The 20,253-nt window shown below is 35.5% G+C and overlaps 1 protein-coding gene across 1 annotated transcript in view; it reads right to left on the bottom strand.

Moving 5' to 3' along the window:
- Positions 1 to 20,253, bottom strand: part of LOC150081516 (lambda-crystallin homolog) — a 45,846-nt gene that overhangs the window by 7,467 nt on the left and 18,126 nt on the right. The window contains 2 exon segments of the mRNA XM_090380232.1: positions 4,868 to 5,062; positions 9,640 to 9,801. Of these exon segments, the coding sequence (XP_090236358.1) occupies positions 4,868 to 5,062; positions 9,640 to 9,801 (357 nt within the window).

Below are 20,253 nucleotides of genomic sequence, written 5' to 3'. Positions count from 1 at the left end.
TAGTGCAACACCAGCTATCTCATGAAGGAACCCACAATATCAGATACAATTAAAACGATGCCTTTACACTATATACGTAGTTCAAATTTATGGGTAAACTATGGTGTATTTATACCAATATTATATAGTTCTTATTTTAAATATACTGCAAACACTACAGTAAATTTATTTTTCAAAAAAATCAAACCCAAATTTAAAAAACAAATTTAATAAAATCCATCATTATTTTTGTGATTCCAGAATATCCTCTACCTCTATGTTTGGTTGTTATTTGATTTTTAGGAGCATTAGCAACTAAGGCCATATTGCTCCAGGATATGCGGTGGTCATTCCCTGACCTTTCCTCATCATCCGTATTTGGTGGTCATGGGCTCGAACCCCTGTCTAATCAAGAAGCGTGTGCAACGCACTGCTGCTCCTGCCCACCTGGCTATGGAGGCACCCCCTCTACCTCTATACTTCTTGATTTAGTTTCATCAAATTTTGTCTCTGAATTCCACAGGAATACTTCAATTTTGGCTTTTAACCAAATCTGATCAATGAAGGCAATAGATGTGACCTTCTTCGATGATTTTCAAAGCTATTTTTCATGCTGTCATCTATTATGAATTTAGTTCTTGGAATGATGTTTCCATCAGGTGCTTAAATTCAGCCTTGAAAAACATCTGGCCTTTAATTATCCATAACATTGACGGATTTGAAAATGGTGCTTTAACAAATGAATTGTCACTCTTGGTAAATCAATGGGTCTAGAGGTTACTGAAGAGGATGTGGAGGACCTTATTGATGCTCATGGGCATGAGCTAACAACAGAGGAGAGCTACAAGAGTTGGAGAAAATTATGGAGAGTGACACTGGAGAAGAAGAGGAGAAAAAGACACCCAAAAAGTGTTAGCTGAAGAGTTTAAGACTGTCATTTCTTGTTGGGAGTGTTTAAGAGAAGTGGAAAAAAAAACACCCCGACATTGAAAACACTGAACTCATGATATGCAAAATGGAAGACAAAGTCATTTCTTACTTCAAGAAGCTACAAAAAAGTCATAAAAAACAGTTCACTTTGGACAGTTTCTTTGCCAGTAGCAATAAAAGACTGAAAAGACACCTGATGCTTGATATAATCCCATCACCACTACGCCACCATTGATTTCATCAACTCTGCACTTCAAGTGTAAGGTAAATGCTAATTTATTGTTTGTTTTTTATTTTAAGATGTTTTATGCCTATTTATTAAATAATCTTTATAAAACACAAATTTTTAATGTAAAAATGAAGTATAACATGTAAGAAATACCTATTTCATGTGTTGTTGGGGACGAATTACAGGAAATCAATGTATTATTGGTTTCAACTTACAACATTTTCAACATACAATGGCCTGAACAAATGCTTGCTTGGCACTGTTCATGAATTACTATCCCAATCATGATCACCTGCAAATTTTGACATCATACCCTGTATCCTTTCACCAATGTCATTTAAAAAAAAACAGAAACAACACAGGTTACACAAGAAATCCTTGGGCAGTCAGACTTCTAATGTTAGTACAATCTGAAAAAGGAACCATTAATCACAACCTTCTGCCCTGTAGCTACCCTGCGGTCCATCTAACAAACTTATCTGTGATCTCAGCATTTTCCATCTTATACAATAACCTCTCATGCAGGACAGTCAAATGCTTTGCAAAATCCAAATAAACAAATGTTAAGATTATTTCCTACTTCCAGTTCATGAGTGACTAAAAATAGCTAATCAGGTTAGACAAACATGATTTTCTCTTAAGAAAACCATTGTGTACCCTTCAGAATTCCATTTCTCTCCAAATCCATGTCTGAGATTCGCTGCCTCCATAACGTTCCCTATTACTTGAAGTTATCCACTTTGCTTGTAGATCTGCCTTCATGTATTAGTGATAGATTTTTCACTTCTCCATTCCAAAGGATCTCTTTCGAGTCATCCAATGATGTCCTCATAATTAACCCAAATGGTTTGGTGCACACTCTTGCTGCCTCCCTCAACATTACTGGATACATGCCATGAACACCAGGAGCCTTGGTTGTTTTTAGTCATGAAAGCTTTTCTAACAAAAAGCTGCTGTAATTTCAATATCACTAATTTTGTTCTGCTCATCCTCTCTTCACTATGTAGTGCCTTTTCTCTGTAAAGATCAATGCAAAATACCTGTTCATTTCATCAGAAACATCAGCTGGGCTATCTAGAGTTTTCCATAGCCATTATGCTTAGGTTTGATTTTATTTGTTTTTTTCTTTGTATTAAGCCATATCGTGCAAGGAAGTTACAAGATTTTGCTGCACCAGCCAAAGGGGGAAAAAGTTTTACATATGAAAAATTCTTGTCCCCATTCTTTGCTCTCTCTCAACAAGCGATTTTTTATGCTCATCTATTGCTAGCCTGACCTTTTCTGTGGTACTATTACAGATCAACTTATGGCTATTATAGGCTTTTTCTGCTCTATTCGACTAGTCTGCTCTGTATTCATCCATCTTGGGATCCTTCTTGTGCTATATTTTCTTAATGGTTTATATACATTAATTGCTTTTCTGACTATTGCTTTAAACATATTCCACAATTCTTAATGTATTTGCCCTCCCTCTGCTGTCTAACCAGTTGACAGAGATCGTGCAGTATCTTAAATTTCTATCCCTTTTCCTGAAATTAAACCCCCGTGCCTTAAGCAACTGCAGCCTCTTTATTTATATTCCAACTAAGAACTGTATAATCACTTCCTGCTATTGGTTCCTATACTATGAACCCTATGATGCTGTCTGGTTCATGGGCCACGATCAGTTATAGAATATTTTTATGCTTAGTATTTTTTTCTAACATGCCAATGCAAATAATGTTTTATTTAAAAATTTTGTTCCCCATGGTGGGTATCCCTTGCTACTTTTCCAATCGATTAGGAGTAAACTGAAATCCCCATAAGACCATTCACACTTATTTGCCCATTCCATCTGCACAGAAGCTCTTGTCATACTCTTCACAATCTTCTGGTCTGTAGTACACCCATATTTTCATTTTACCTTTGCTTCCAACTACCTCACACCACACAATTCTGTGCTAACATGTGAAAGTTCTGAATGTGGGACAGCTTTTATTGTACTCAGGCTACCTTTGACAAGAAGCAGCATGACTTCCCTTCCATCTTAACTATCCTTTCTAAATACATTATACATACCTTAATGAAATCATCACCTGCTACTTCTGGATGATACCACATTTCCTCATTAGCAATATTATGTCAGCTTTATTATGCTAGAATAACTCCTGATTAAAATAACTAATGCTGACATAATAGGGTTAACTAACACTTAAAAATTATTGTGTTCAAATTCACTCATTTTATTGACAACCCTCCTGACAATACTACAGACACAGTTAAGGCTAAGTCCTTGTGTAATTTATTATCCTTACTTACTCCTTGAAGTTATTTAGGCTTGTTTGTGTGGCATTAGTTTCCCCATTCATTTGAAAAACCATTATAATTGGCACTTCTCATCAATATTGGCTTTTGCAATGCCAAACAAGAACTCTTCAGATGCGTGCAAGTGTTATTTGATCCATATTATAAGATGAACATGTCTGTATTATTTCTGCCCTCCAATTTTGTAAACAAATTAATGAGGCTATTAAAAGAAATGATGCGTAAATTAGTAGAGAATAGCAAAACTGATTGTGCTGAAGTAATGGCAATCAAGGATGCCAATATAATTTTATATAGAACAACAATGGGAAAAAAATACATCACAACACTTAGAAAACAGAACTATAACAAATTTATAAAATGCAATAGCAAATTTATAAAAAGTGTAATCATTACCTCACTTTCATTTACTGTTTAAATGATTATCTGGAAAGAATTAACCTTTTCAGTTTGCTATATGCAATGAATTTTCATAACTCCCAGCTCTGTGCAGAGAGTGTTTTCATGGAAATTTTCTGTATAAATGCTTTAAAATATTATTTTCTATTTTGACTTTAGTGACAAGAGTAAAATTGTCAAATATCTAATTTAAAAAAAAATAATAAATAAAATCCATTACTTTTAAATGCAACAACATCCTTTTATCTACTTATATATTACTTGATTTTGGTTTTATCAAATTCTGAATTTAAATTTCACAGAAATTCTTCAATTGCAGCTTTTATAAGCTCAAATCGGATAACTGAGGTGAACAGTTGACCTTCTCCTCCGATTTTTAAAACTATTTTTGTGCTGCCATCTATTCAACTATTTAAAATTAGTTAGATGGAGAGAGCAAGATGGCAGCACAATTAGAAAAAGTAACACTTTCAAGACAATTCATACATTCAAGGAACATATTGTTTGAAGCAACAATGTAAATATAAATCTATGTAGGTATTTGTTAAAAGAGGAATAAAGCACTTCAACCTAGGTTAAAATATCTGCTTATTTCCAGTTGGAAATTACATGTAAATGGAATTTTTATCTGCTCATTTCCAACTGGAAATAAGCAAATATTTTAACGATTTAAGATTATCAGTTAAGGTTATCTTTTTTATAAAAATAGACCTGCATTAAATTTTACCAATTATATTAGTAAATTTTCATTGAATTTTACTAATTAAAACTTAATAATGAAAAAAAAAAAAGTGTATAACATTTCTATAAAAGGAACTAGAATAAAGGTACAAAGGAAAACAAATAATAAATAAAGCAATATTATGAAAAAAAAAAAAAAAATTTTTTTCGCTTTGCGAAATGATTTGTAAAAAAAAAAAAAAAAAAATTTTGTTCCTGCCTTACTTACTCTGATGTTCCAACCATACATATCCTGAAAAACTAACTTTTAAAGCATTCTTCCAGCTTAGTAGAAGTTGTACTCACCTGAACTAATCTCCAAACTTCATTCAAAAGAGCATATTGAATACGATTCAGTCCAAACCCCAAAACTTCCTTCATTAAAGTGACAGGTTTTTGACCAATTTCTGTCATAAGTGCTCTAGTTCTCAAAACAAATGAAGAATCTGTCCATGGTGCTGGAACTAATTCTACTAATGGAACAAAATATGGTGGATTTACCTGAAATAATAACATTACATTGTTTTAGTAATAAATGAAACTAATTCTGCTAGTGGAACAAAATATGGTAGATTTATCCAAGATTAAATTATAAAATAACAATGTCTTATTAATAAAATATTACAATGATGATAAAAGAAAATCCAGACAACTGTATTAAATATAGAGCAGATATCAGTTATATATTAATATTTAATATAATTTAAGAAACATAGAACCTTCTACGCCAAATTTAATAGGCATGCACAACTATAAATTAAATCTGATATTAACAAAACTTATACAGAAATGTGATAAATTTAAACTTGTCGAATCTATTCTAACACAAATCTATTAGAATAGCAGAATCTGTTCTAATTCTTCCTTAAGTATACTATGTCAGTTTCATAATTGAAATACAATTTATTGTAGAATTATCTTTTGTTTGAATTGAATGGTCATCTGCTTTAGGGCAGTTTAGCAATACTTTCTCTTCATGATTATTGCCACAGTTGAATGTTGATAATAAAATTTTAATTTAACCACAAGAAACTTTCCACAAAACATTATGTAAAGTTTTGGGTGTATTATGGTTGAAATTTTAAAAAAAAAATTTTTTTCCCCCTAAATATAGTACAATAGACTATTTTCTGGGATAGACAGTAAAAATAAAATCCCGGATAATCTATTTCAGGTTAATCCAAACATATCAAAAAAATGTTCAACAACGCACCTATGGCGATAGATAAAAAAAACAAAAAAAAAAAAAAAACTTATCATGCACTACTCGCATGTCCAATACAATGTGTGCATAGGTATAAAAACATAGCTATGGGTAATGATGTATGCTTGCGTCAGCCGCCAAAAGCTGCCGACGGGGGTGCACAATAATTTTCACAATATTTTTTACAAGTTTTGTTTTAACTTAAAAAGACTATCTACGTCTTTAAAATGCCTTGTTTTTAACATAATATTTTATATTTTAATTTTACGAAAAATAGAAGAGATAAGCGAAAATCAATTCACTTAGAGAAGTGCTTCTGTGTGGTTTAAAGCACACTGTGGCTAATTTTTGTGGCAATATCAACTCTTCTTTCTATTCCTGAGGTTCGCCATCATTATCTAGTGCTAGTGTAGTAGTCGTTACATGATATAAAATTTCTTCATCATTTAGTACTTCATGGCCAGCTAAATGTCAGAATTAAGCCAACCATGAATTGATTGCTCATTGACATCCTTGTTCCCCAATTTGTTGCAAATTTCTTAACATTTCTGGTACTAGATCTTCAGTTTTCTTCAAATCTTAGGAATCCATTGTTTCCCAGTAAAATTTTACACCAAGACCTCTTTAAGGTTATACTTTTTATTGATTTCTATGGTGCTGAAACTTCATAAATTGCACCTGATACAGTCAGGTTTTTCCAAAATGTCAATAGTTAGACATTTCCAATACAATCCTCTTTCATCGGCATTGTAAATTTGCTCCGGCACAAGTTCATTGGTTTCAATAAATTTTTGAAACTCACTGGTGAATTCTTGGGCAGCCGGTGGGTGCATCACTACTTAGTTTTTCACCCCGAATGGCAATCTGACGAATGCTGTGCCTCTGTTTAAACCACATCAACCAACCAAAAGATGCAGTAAAATCACTTGCAATTTTAATTCGTCAATTTTTCCCCCCTTCGCTCTTCTGCTGTTTGTTAACTAAACTACAACACCATTGTCTTATCGAGGTCCTAAGTATGTAGGCTGTTTCATCATTTTTCTGATTATCATGCCTTTAACACTATCAGATGTGATGTGCCTGCAAAATCTAATAGTTTCCCTTTATTTTTTACGATGCCGCATATAGTTTGTTCACCAACATTATAACAGTTCATTAAAGATTTAACAAATGCCCTGTTTTAAAAATTTTGAATAATTTCAAGTTTCTGTTCAATCAAAAGCACAACTCTTGTGTTTACCCATAATTTTTGCAAAAAAAAAAAAAAAAAAAATATATATATATATATATATATATATATCTTTCTATATATTAAAATAATTTTTCTCCTAATGATATTTATTCAGCCAACGGGGAAGAGAGATGTGGATTATGTCGTAATACGTAACAAAAGCTTGTTTTAATGTGATAAAACAAACTTTGTTTAAGCATGGTCATGTGCTATGTTTATCTAACATGACCATGCAGTACTATTCTTGATTTCCATATGTAAAGTATTGATTCTAATGCATTAAGGGCTTATGCCTCAAGCTGTGAAAGAGTTAGACTATGTATATCTTAGTGCACTTGCATCATTAATACACAGCCAATTATAAATTAGCAAATTATTTGCAATGGCAGCATCGTTTAAGTTACATCTCATATTGTGAATACCTTCACGACGAGTTGCCATGACATTGCACTACTTCGAATAAGTAACGCTTCACCTAAAGGAGAAGACTAACGTTACTTGTTCTCAGTGGATACCACCACCACCCAGACTGCACCATTTCAGGGCTATTTGTCCCTTCTTTGGTGGGTGAGTAGGTGTAATGATGACAAAACAGTTGTGAAGTATACTGTTTTTAAAAGCAGTATACTGTTTATACTGCTTTTAAAGAAAAACTACGATCATAGTGTGAAAGGCACCCACTGATGAAAAGCCAACTAGCTTTGAAACGGTGCCGTCCAGGTGGTGGTGCCCACCGAAAATAAGTGACAATAGTCTTCTCTATTAGTGAAGTGTTACTTATTCGAGGCAGTGCAATACATGGTAACTCGTGAAGGATGAGAACAATATGAGATACAGCCTTTCACACTACGATCTTAATTTTTCTTTAAGAGTTGTCTATGGTATTATCACGAAAGGGCCTTGTGTACTGGGGTCCATAGTTAAGAAAGAAATACAGTATAGCCCAATGAATGTATTTAATAACTCAAATATACAGCAGAAGCTTTCGAGGCTGACGAGCCTCTTTGTCAACTAATAGATTGAAATTTGAATACAACTGATATAGTTATGCATGCAGTAAGCTGACAGTGAAGTCACATTATTCAAGCTGGTTTCCTATTGTTGTCACACGGACATGCACTGTTTTACTCCAGCGTTTGTCGAGGTGTAGAATGGTTGTCTCCAGGATGGGGTGCATTTTCATGCCTTTGCAGCTGTTTATGGCTTTCGGATTGTTTAATATATTAAGTGACTCTAGCCATGTGCGGTCAATGTTATTTAAGCATTGACCCCATCCTTCTCAATTCTGACTGGAATTATTAACCTGACATGTAAAAGAACTGTTGAAATGCACTATGTAACCTAGTCTTAATATACAGAAGCATTTACATTATCTTCCAAAAGCAATCTCTTTGCCAACCAACTGTTATAATACTATATTACCTTTACTCTTCTATTTTACTTTTCTCCATTTGACAATTACAAATTATTGTTTATGATAATACTCATCTTGTGGGTATCTTCAATCTGATTTTGTTGTCATTACAGTTTAATTAGTTTTATACTGCTGCACATATTATTATTATTTTTAATGCATGTCTCCTCATTATTTATCTTTGTATCTGCTTCTCTTATTGTTAATTTTAATGATATAACCGCTTTTTCTCTCTCAGCTGTTTTGGGGTGTGCTTGTGACCTTCTCTGTGAATATTTGGCTTGTTATGCACTCCAACGGTGCCTCCGTAGCCAGGTGGGCAGGAGTGGCAGTGCGTAGCAGACGCTTCTTGATTAGACCGGGGTTTGAGCCCGTGACCACCAAATACGGAGGATGTGGAAAGGTCAGGGAATGACCACAGCATATCCCCGGAGCAATATGGCTTTAGTTGCCAATGCTTCTAAAAACCAAAATAACAAACAAATAAAAAACAAACATACTCCAACCTAACCTGTTCCAGCACCATTATGGTGCTGGAACAGGTTAAGTTGGCGAGAACAGGTTATGTTACTGTGCATGTGTCACTGTACTTTTATTCAGAATCGTCACAATAAACTGATACTGATTGATTGAGTAAATTTCAGTATATATATTAAATAGAATAACAAGAAAGCAGAAATAAGAAGGTAGAAAAATGAAGAAGTAGTCTAGTGTAGTTAAAGGCAGCAAATACTGCACCTAAACAGAGCATAGACAATAAAGTGAAAAAAAAAAAGAAAGAAAATAAAGTGAGGGAGACAGCGATAAGAAGGGAGATCGGAGAAACTAAAAAAATATGTATAATAAGAATAAATAATTATAAAATTGTCTAAATAAAGATGTTCCTTATTTTGTCAATTTTTTAATTATTTATTTCTTATCATGCATATTTTATTAGTTATCTTCTATCACTCTATCTCCCTCACTTTTTTTTTTCCACTACTCTCTCTCTCTCTCTCTCTCTGAATAATCTTTCGCATGGCTTAAGTTTGAGTTGATTGAAAATATTCATGTTCTGTAATATCATTTATAAAGCTGCATACTGAAGAAAACAATGTAGTTACTATGTTGAAACGTAGTAATTATATCGATTAATTATTAATGATACATACTAATCATACAACTATAATATTACTTATATTTCATTAAATAAGATTTATTAATTTTAATAAAATAAGTTCAATCCATACCGGATGAGCAACTAAAACTTGCGATCTGTGCTTAAGATTTTCTGAAAATGATGATGCTGGAAAACAACTAGTAGAGCTGCAGAGAGCAACATTATCTGATGCTAGTTTGTCTAATTGCTTGAAAATGTCTTTTTTCAAATCAAGTCGCTCAAAAACACACTCCTAAAAAAAAAAAAGAGAGAGAGAAAGAAATAGAGCACACAGATTAATCCTTAAAATGTTTCTTGGGGCAGTATGTATCAAAAAAAAAAAAAAAAAAAAAAGAAAAAAAAAGAATTTCCAATAACCAAAAAGTATTTTAAAAATTAACTTTCTTTTCTCTTGTCTCTATTCCTATATATTTCTAAGCACCTGCAAGCATGGGGATATTCTTTTATGAAAAAAAAATTGTTCCCAAATGTCTGAACCAATAGAAAAGGATAATTATAAAGTTAAACCAATACAGTTAGAAATACACAACATATAAAAATTGATCAATTTATTCTCTTTAGTTATTCAAACTACACCTCTTAACAACATACATGTTTAAATTTTTACTTGACTATTATTTTCAGATATGTATGAATTTGTATGAGAATGCTAATTAGTTTGGAATATTTCTTAAAAAAAAAAAAAAAATAATCCCAGAGCATGCATTCTCAATATTTTCTATAATCTTGACAATACTACAGTCTTGGGGTGAGACATTTAGCAGATCGATGGTGTCCTATCAATCACAAAAAATAACATATCATACATCCAGTTTCAGTTGATAGAGGCATAATAGGGATAGTCTTTCGTATCCTGTGGAAACTATACCTTTTTCAACCATGTTAAAGGAATATTATTCAAATAAAAAAAACAAAGGGTATAACACAGATCTGTCTGAGCTCATATAGGTAATACCTTTTGTTTAAGATCAACCAAAAGGGAAGACGGCAAGAATGTTGATTGCAAATTTGCATTTTTTTTATTATTTTTTTTTAATGTTCTAGTTTATCATTCAAATTTAACTGAATTCGAAACTCAAATTGCCCCATCTGTTAAAAATTTACAATCCACTGAATACATGCATCATTCAATATATATAACAGAAACATATGCCTCTTGTTATATGTGCAATTAAAAATCTGTGTGCCACATCGCTATCATAATCAATAAAATATATTTTTATCCAACTTAACTTTTTTTCCTATTTGACTATAAGAAAATTATGTACATAAATTTCTTTGTTGTTTCTCATGGTGACCTAGCACAGAGGGTTTCAGAATCTAATAGAATGCAACCATTATAATCTAAACTCTTTGTGCTTTAAGAATCTCCAGATAAAGAAACCACTTGGTGGCAGTGATCATAATATATTTGTTTTTGTTTAGTTAGTTGTTGGCGCATCGCGCTTCTATGGCCATAATGCACCTCCCAAGATTTTTGCAGTACTCTGATCCAAGCCCGAGGCAGGATTCGAACCCGTGACCTTCGGGTTGCCAGGCAGGCAATATATTTATGTGGAATTACTTAAAAGCTATAACTATTGTTAAGAGTAAAGGGAAAGGATTTTGCTTTTGTAAAAGATGACTATGATATTTTTAGATAGTTTAAGTTCTTTTCAATCGGACCAACTAATGGTGTTATCAACTGCAAATTCTAAATGGAAAGCATTCAGAGAAGTAATCATAAAAGCTACTAAGCTTTCTAAACCAACCAATAGATTGTTCAAGATTTAGACCAAAATAGATGTCAGATGAACTGATGAAACTAGTGGCAGAAAAGAAAAATGCATGGGATAATTATAAATTAATTAACATAGAAATCTACAGTAAATACAAGCTAGTCTGCAATCAAGTCATACTAAGTCAAATCTTACTAAGTGGGTTTAGGTAAGCTAACGCAAATTATGAGAATGTCTAGCTAAAGATGCAAAGAAAAGTGGCACATAATTCCTTGCTTAACACTAGAAGGAAAGGGAAGAACCAAATTGGCCCACTAAATACAGATTTATTGATTAGTTCAGACTGTTGACAAACTGAATAAATATTCTTCATGTATATTCATAAATATACATGAAGGTTTAAGGGATGCGAGTACCAGAAGTATATCAAGTTATAGATGGGAGCTAATGATTGTGATAACTGAGAAGAAAATTGAAGAGAAATTGTTGAAAGTAAAAGTAAATAAGGCATCTGGGGTCAATGATATTTATCATCCAGTTTTATTAAAAAAACACCAAAAGAATAAAACAAACCTTTGGCCATAACTATGAGAGCATTCTTGGATTCAAGAAAAATACCAGTAAATTGGAGATGTGCAAATGGCTCTCCTATCCACAAAGGAGAAACCAAAGAGCAAAGTGAGTAACTGCAGAACTGTAAGCTCTGTAATTAAACTGTGTAACATGTATCAAAAGTAACAGTTTTGTAATTACAGAACTGTTACTTTCATTCCAAAAATAATGCAGTCAGTGGTTAAAAAGTATTGCAGGATCATCTTGACAGAAATGCAGTTATATGGAAATCGCAGCACTGATTTATTAAGGAAAAATCTTGTCGATAAATCTAATCAGATATTAATGCAGTAAGAAAGGAACAAGATGCAAATAATAAATCTTGACATGCTTAGCTTACAGTAAACCTTTCTGTCACTGTTCCACATGAATGAATGCTGCACAAATTGGAGCAGTGTAGCATTAGAGGCAAGTTACTGCTATGGATAATGAGATGGTTGAGTGGCAGGAGACAAGAGGGTAGTTATAAATGGGCATTACTGTTCTTGGACTAAAGTTATCAGTGACCCCTTGGCATTCAGTGCTGGACACATTGCTGTTTCCAATATTTATTAGGGATACTGACAAGGGGATATCAAGCTTATTACCTAAGCTTGCATATAATATAAAGATTAACAGGATGGTCAATGACAAGAATAAAAGTGTACTATTGCAATGAGACCTATAAAAAATTAAGCAGATGGAGTGAGAAGTGGCAATTAAGGTTTCTGACATTAAGTTCTCTGAGCAATGCAGACAGGATGCAATAATGGAGTTTTGTCAATGGTATTACAGAAATTCTATCAGCAGGGAACAGGAGATGATATTCTGTTGTATACAGTAATGGTTTGACTGCACTTGGACTAGCATTAGCAGAGGCATAGGATGCAAGAAAGCAACCTTATTCAGCATAAGCCCAAAAAAAAAAAAAAAAAAAAAAAAAAACACATCCATTGGTTTTAAAATGTTTGTCCAGTTGTTCCTTGAATTTATTTAAGCTATCAACTTCCACAATGATACATAGCAGTTTGTTCCAGCAATCAACTACCTGCTTGCTAAAGGCAAGTTTTCACACATCTATAACTGTCTTTCCTCAATATGAATTTATGCCCCCTTAGGTGTGGAATCTGAGCAAGAGGATGAATCCCATCAGCATTGAGCCTGCTCAACTCATTTAAGGCCTTATACGCCTCAATGAGATCACCTCACCAGTGCCCAGGCTCCAGGAGCTGCAATTTGCAGAAATTAAGCCTTTCTTGGTAAAATGACCCCTTAATTCTGCTCACCAATCTTGTTGCTCTTCTCTGCACTTGTTCTAGCAACTCTACGTCCTTCCTAAAATGAGGCATCCAGACCTGTACACAGTATTCTAGGTGTGGCTTGCCATTGCCTTGTATAATGGAATAATCACCTCCTTACCCCTACTAACAAAATTCTTGTATATCATTGACAAGACCCCATGACGTGCTCTGGCAGCCTGTCTGCAAAAACTTCATATCTGACTGCACGATTACCCCCAGTTCTTTTTCATTCGCTACCACCATGAGTGCAGTACCGCACAGTTGGTACGTTTTTCTGGGGTTATTTCTACCCATATGCGGTATTTTGCATTTGTCAATGTTAAATGTCAGTTGCCACTTCTCAGCCCATCTGCCCAGCTTTTATAAATCCTGTTGCAGTAACATACTGTCATTAACAACCCTGCCAACCTTTCTATCATCTGCAAACTTGGACATTAAGCCTGATATACCTTCATCAATATCATTCATAAACATACAAAACAACAATGGGCCCAATACCGAACCCTGGGGGACACCACTAATAACATTAGTCCATGAAAAGCAGTATCCATTGATTACCACTCTGTCTTCTCCCACTCAACCAGCCTTTCATCCAATGTAGCAACTTTCCCTTAATGCCATCCTGCTCCAATTTAGTCTTCCATGTGCAACAGTATTAAAAGCTTCCCTGAAATCCAAGTATATGATATCAAAATTATTTTTTGCATCCAGTTCCTTTGTGACCACATCAAAGTATCCAATCAAATTGGTCAGACAAGACTTCGCCTTAACAAACTAATGCTGTGTCTGAATTATTACTGCAGTCTTGTCTAGATGATCCTGCAATGCTTCTTTAACCAGTGATTATTATTTTCCCCAGAACAGAAGTTAAACTAACAGGTCTGTAATTATTCGTGTCACCCTTTGATCCCCATTTGTGAATTCTGGATACATTTGCTCATCTCCAGTCTGTGGGGCCTTCTCCTGAGTCCAAGAATGCTCTCATAATTATGGCCAAGGGTTTACATACTTCCTTTGCTGCCTCCTTAAACTGGATAGAGCCCATCCACCCGAGGTGCCTTTCTTATGTTTAACTTCAACCTCCACTTTGCTCTCAATTATTAAAAAATCATTTAAGCTCTCTGTTAGAGTTTTATAAGCTTCTGTTCTCTACTTCTTACAAAATTCCTTGTGTGTGAATGTAGACGCAAAACACATTGTTATTATTTTGGTTTTTAGGAGCATTAGCAACTAAGGCCATACTGCTCCGGGAATATGCGTTGGTCATTCGCTGACTTTCCGCATCCTCCGTATTTGGTGGTCACGGGCTCGAACCCCGATCTAATCAAGAAGCGTGTGCCACACACTGCTGCTCCTGCCCACCTGGCTATGGAGACTCCTGCAAAAACACTCATTCAGTTTGTCAGTCATCTGAACAGGATCATCAACCATGACTGAGTATGTCATGGGTCTGGAAAATCTCTTTTTAAGAAGGGTGGAACATTTGGAAGAGGTGCAAGAGAAGAGCAACAAAATTAGTCAAAGGCACAGATGGTAGGGGTAGAATTTTTTTCAGCCTGGTCTGTACTTGTTAACAGAAGGGACTGTTTCTACAGGGATGGGATACACTTAAATAGAAAGGGTGCAAGACTATTTGCTGATGCTATCGAGGCAGTGTTAGGTGGGTCGGAAAACTTCTAGCTTGGGGTAATACAAGGACTAATAGATTAACAATAGCCACTGGCAGAGGTGAAAGTGATTCTTGCACTGCTTCTATTGGAATGAGCAGAAGCCTGGAAAACAAGATGCAGGATATTTCAGAGACTGCTGGGAGTCATTGCGGTACTAGTAAACACATGGGTTGTGTTAGGGTAGCTAAGAAAAAGAACAGGTGCATGTATACTTGCATGTACACCAATGCTAGGAGTTTGGTAAATAAATTTGATTAATTTGAGGTATTGCTCAAAGCATCAAAGGCGGATGTTGTTGGGATATCAGAGACGTGGTACCACACAGATATAAGGAATGCAGTACTGGAATTTGGGGAGTACAACGTCTACAGAAAGGATAGACAGGATAGGAAGGGAAGAGAGGTTATGCTATTAGTTAAGAAACACATAAAATCCAAGGAAGTGAAGGCGGTCAACATCGCTGGACAGTGCAGTGTCGAGTCAGTTTGGTGTGACATAAACATTGGGAGATCAAAATTGAAAGTAGGAGTGTGCTATAGGCCTAATGACTTAGATGAGTATAATAAGAAACTGTACAGGGAAATAGAGTGGGCCAGTAAATCAGAGAGTCTAATAATGGGGGATTTTAATTTCCCAGATACTGACTGGAAATTGTGGGTTGGTCACTCACACACTAGCAAGGCTTTTGTGGATTTATTGGATGATTGTTTTCTACATCAGCATGTTCAGGAGGCAACTAGAGGAAGTAATACTCTTGAATTGATTATCAGTAGTGATTCTTCATGCATTAAGAATCTGCAGATAGAGGAACCACTAGGTGGCAGTGATCACGGTGTGCTGAAGTGGGATTTACTCAAAGACGTAACTGCCATCAGGGGTAAAGGGAGGGATTATTGCTTTCATAAAGGCGACTAAGATGGTCTGAGACTGTATTTAAATTCTATACAATGAGACCAACTGATGATGTTACCAACAGCAAATTCAAAACGGAAAGCATTCAAAGAACGTATCTTGGAAGCTACTAGGCATTACATACCAACTAAGAAATATTGTTCAAGGTTTAGGCCTAAATGGATGTCAGATGAACTAATGAGACAAATGGCAGGGAAGAAAAATGCATGGGATACATACAAATTAACACATGACACAGAAGCCTATGATAGATATAAGTTGATCTGTAACCAAGTTACAAAGGAGGTTAGGCAGGCGAAGGCAGATTACGGGAAATCTTTGGCAAGGGATGCAAAGAAAAACAGCAAAGAGTTCTTTACTTAGGTAAACTCTAGAAGGAAGGGGATGAATCAGATTGGTCCACTTGATATCAATGGTTCAACTGTTGATGATCCTGCTCAGGTGGCTTACAAACTAAATGAATATTTTGCATCGACATTCACACATGAGGAGTTATTCGGCGAGGGGAATGCCAGAGGTGTATTCAACTCTGGCAGTAAGCTAGATAATCTTGTAATAACTGAGAGTAAAGTGGAGGAGAAATTGTTGAAGATAATCACAAGAAAGGCACCTGGGGTGGATGGGATCTATCCAGTTATATTAAAGAAGGCAGCAAAGGAAGTAAGCAAATCCTTAGCCATAATTATGAGAGCTTTCTTGGACTCAGAGGAGGTACCCATAGACTGGAGATGTGCAAATGTGACCCCAATTCACAAAGGAGGATCAAAGGCTGACACAAATAATTATAGACCTGTGGGTTTAACTTCTGTTCCAGGAAATTTAATGGAGGCACTGGTTAAAGAAGCACTGCAGGATCATCTAGACAAGACTTCAGTTATAGCTCGGACACAGCATGGTTTTGTTAAGGGGAAGTCTTGCCTGACCAATTTGATTGGATACTATGATGCAGTCACAAAAGAACTGGATACAGGGAATAACTTTGATATTATATACTTGGATCTTAGAAAGGCTTTTGATACTGTTGCACATGGAAGACTGCTGCACAAATTGGAGCAGTGTGGCATTGGAGGCAAATTGCTGCTACGGATAAAGGGATGGTTGAGGGGAGAAGACAGAGAGTGGTAATCAATGGACACTGCTCATCGTGGACTAATGTTATTAGTGGAGTCCCTCAGGGTTCAGTGTTGGGTCCATTACTGTTTTCTGTATTTATAAATAATATTGATGATGGTATATCAAGCTTAATGTCAACGTTTGCAGACAATACAAAGGTTGGCAAGGTTGTTAAGGACACTGCTGATGCTGTGCTGCTGCAACAGGATCTGGAAAAGTTGAGCAGATGGGCTGAGAAGTGGCAAATGAAGTACATTGACAAATGTAAAGTACTACATATGGGAAATAGCAACCCCAGAGCAAAGTATCAACTCTGTGGTACTACACTGACATTGGTAGAGAATGAAAAGGACCTGGGGGTAATTGTGCAGGCAGATATGAAGTTCTCTGAGCAGTGCAGATAGGCTGCAAGAGTAGCTCATGGTGTCTTATCAATGATATATAGGAATTTTTCTAGCAGGGATAAGGAGGTGACTATTCTCTTGTATAAGGCAATGGTCAGGCCACACCTTGAGTACTGTATACAGGTCTGGAGGCCTCATTTCAAGAAGGATGTAGAGCTGCTGGAACGAGTACAGAGAAGGAAAACAAGATTAATGAATGGAACAAAGGGTTGGTCTTACGAAGAAAGGTGCAAGTTTTGCAAATTACAGTGTCTGGAGACTAGGCACCGGCGAGGTGATCTGATAGAGGTGTATAAAGCCTTGAATGGTTTGAGCATGCTCAATGCTGATGAGATTCTGCCTCTTGCTCAGAATAAACACCTGAGAGGGCATAAATTCAAATTGAGGAAAGACAGATGTAGGATAGATGTGTGGAAATTTGCCTTTAGCCAGTGGGTAGTTGGTTGGTGGAACAGACTTCCATCCCTTTTTGTGGAAGTTGATAGCCTAAATAAATGTAAGGCTCAGCTGGACAGGTATTTCGAACAAACGGAGGGGTGAAGTGGAAGTTTTTTTTTTTTTTTTTTTTTGGCTGATGCTGCATAAGCTTGCTTTCTTGCATCATATGCCTCTACTAATGCTATTTTTAACATGAAAGACTCCAATTCTGCTGACTCCAGCACTTTTTCAAACAAGGCACCTACCGGGAGATCTGATTGAGATGTTTAATCATTGAGACTTTGAATGGATTGAGTAAACTAAATGCTTATTGCATCTTTACTATTTCATGGGCAACATACTTAGGTAATGTGAAAAGGATGGAAAGGATTGCAAAAGAAGGGTCAAAAGACAGACGTGTGAAAATTTACTTTCAGCCAGAGAGTAACTGATTGCTGGAACAAACCTCCATCTGGTATTGTGGATGTGGGTAGTTTGAATAAATTTAAGGAAGAATTAGATAAATTATTGGGGGGATAGCTAAAGTGAGTAGTTTTTTTTCTTGCTGATACTGTATCTGTTTGTGTACTTACAATGTGTATTTAATCAATAAAGACTTACTAATAATAATTAATGTGAGAGCTGGATGTTCAAGATTACCAAAATAATCTGATTAGCAGGATTATAACATGGAAATACATTATGTACATAAATTATCAATTTATATACAAATTTATTATTCAGAACACATTGCACAAACTATGAATAATGAAATCATATAGTTATTTCTGTTTTACTTTGGTTAGTCTCTTCCTCACAGTAAATTCACATATTTGATGTAAAAGCAAGGTCTGATAAGCTTTTATGCCATTTTTTGTAACCCATTCTATACATTTGTTAAAATATAAAAAAGCATCTTCATGTTTCACAAAATAGCTTCAGAATCCTGTTCATTTTCCTTTTCTCCATAAATTAATAAACATGATAGGTGGAACAGGACCAGGGTTTGTCTGCTAGGGGCAAAAGTTGATGATGTTGTACAGCAGATATCATCTTTTAAGGGTACAAAAGGTGATGTTGTTGTACACGTTGGAACATTAAGAGTAAGACATATGCAGATTTACTCAACAAGTACAGGTTAAAGTTGCAAAAAAGTCGCAAATTAGGGTTGAATGTGAGTGTCTGCAATTCTGCCCAGACACAATAGGAGGGAGTATATGATGAGAGCCTTGTCGATCAATTCAACCCTGGAGAGATTGTGCAAGGCTCAAGGGGTAGAATTTTTTTCAGCCTGGTCTGTGCTTGTTGACAGGAGAGACTGCTTCTACAGTGATGGGGTACACTTAAATAGAAAGGGTGCAAGAATATTTGTTGATGCTATCGAGGCAGTGTTAGGTAGGTCGGAAAACTACTAGCTTGGGGGGGGGGATACACAGACTAAAAGGTTAACAGTGGCCGTAGCCAGAGGTAAAAGTGATTCTTGCACCACTTCAATTAGAATGAGCAGTAGCCTGTAAAGCAAGGTGATGGAGATTTCCAGGACTGTTGGGAGTCATAGTGGAACAAGTAAATACATGGGCTGTGTTAGGGTAACCAAGAATAGGAACAGGTGCATGTATACTTGCATGTACACCAATGCTAGGAGTATAGTTAATAAATTTGATGAGCTTGAAGTGCTAGTCAAGACATCAAAGGCAGATATTGTTGTTGGGATATCAGAGATGTGGTGTCACACAGATATAAGCAGTGCAGAATTGGAATTTGGGGAGTACAATGTGTACAGGAATGGAGGAGGGGTTATGCTGTTAATTAAGAAACACATAAAATCTAAGGAAGTGCATCCAATTGATGTTGGTGGATAATGCAGTGTTGAGTCTGTTTAGTGTGAAATAAGCACTGGGAAAGGAAAAATGAGACTAGGTGTGTGTTATAGGCCTAATGAATCCGATGAGTAAAATGAGCAATTGTGCAGAGAAATAGAGTGGGCTAGTAAATCAGAATGTCTTAAAATGGGGGATTTTAACTTTCCAGATATTGACTGGAGCTTGTGGCTTGGTCACCCGCACACTAGCAAGACTTTTGTGGATTTATTGAATGACTGTTTTCTACAGCATCATGTTAGAGAGGCAATACCACAGGGAGTAATACTCTTGATCTGATTATCAGCAATGATTATTCATGCATTAAGAATTTGCAGATAAAAGAACCACTGGGTGACAGTGATCACAATGTACTGATGTGGGAATTACTTAAAGATGTAACTACCATCAAGGCTAAAGGGAAGGGCTTTTGCTTTCGTAAAAGTGACTCAGACAGTTTTTAAATTCTGTACAGTGTGTATCAAGTGATGTTACCAACGTTGAATTCTAAATTGGAAGCCTTCAAGGATTTAATTTTGGAGGCTACTAGGCTTTTCATTCCAACTAAAAAATACTGTTCAAGGTTTAGGCCTCAATGGATGTCAGATGAATTAATGAGGCTCATTGCAGAGAATAAAAATGTATGGGATGCATATAAAGTATCAGGTGACACTGGGCTGAGAAGTGGCAACTGAAGTT

This window comes from Mastigoproctus giganteus, chromosome 8 (genome assembly GCF_048544385.1).
Source record: "Mastigoproctus giganteus isolate SK-2022 chromosome 8, ASM4854438v1, whole genome shotgun sequence".
Classification (NCBI taxonomy): Eukaryota; Metazoa; Arthropoda; class Arachnida; order Uropygi; family Thelyphonidae; genus Mastigoproctus; species Mastigoproctus giganteus.
This window is presented reverse-complemented; position numbering and strand designations above follow the sequence as displayed.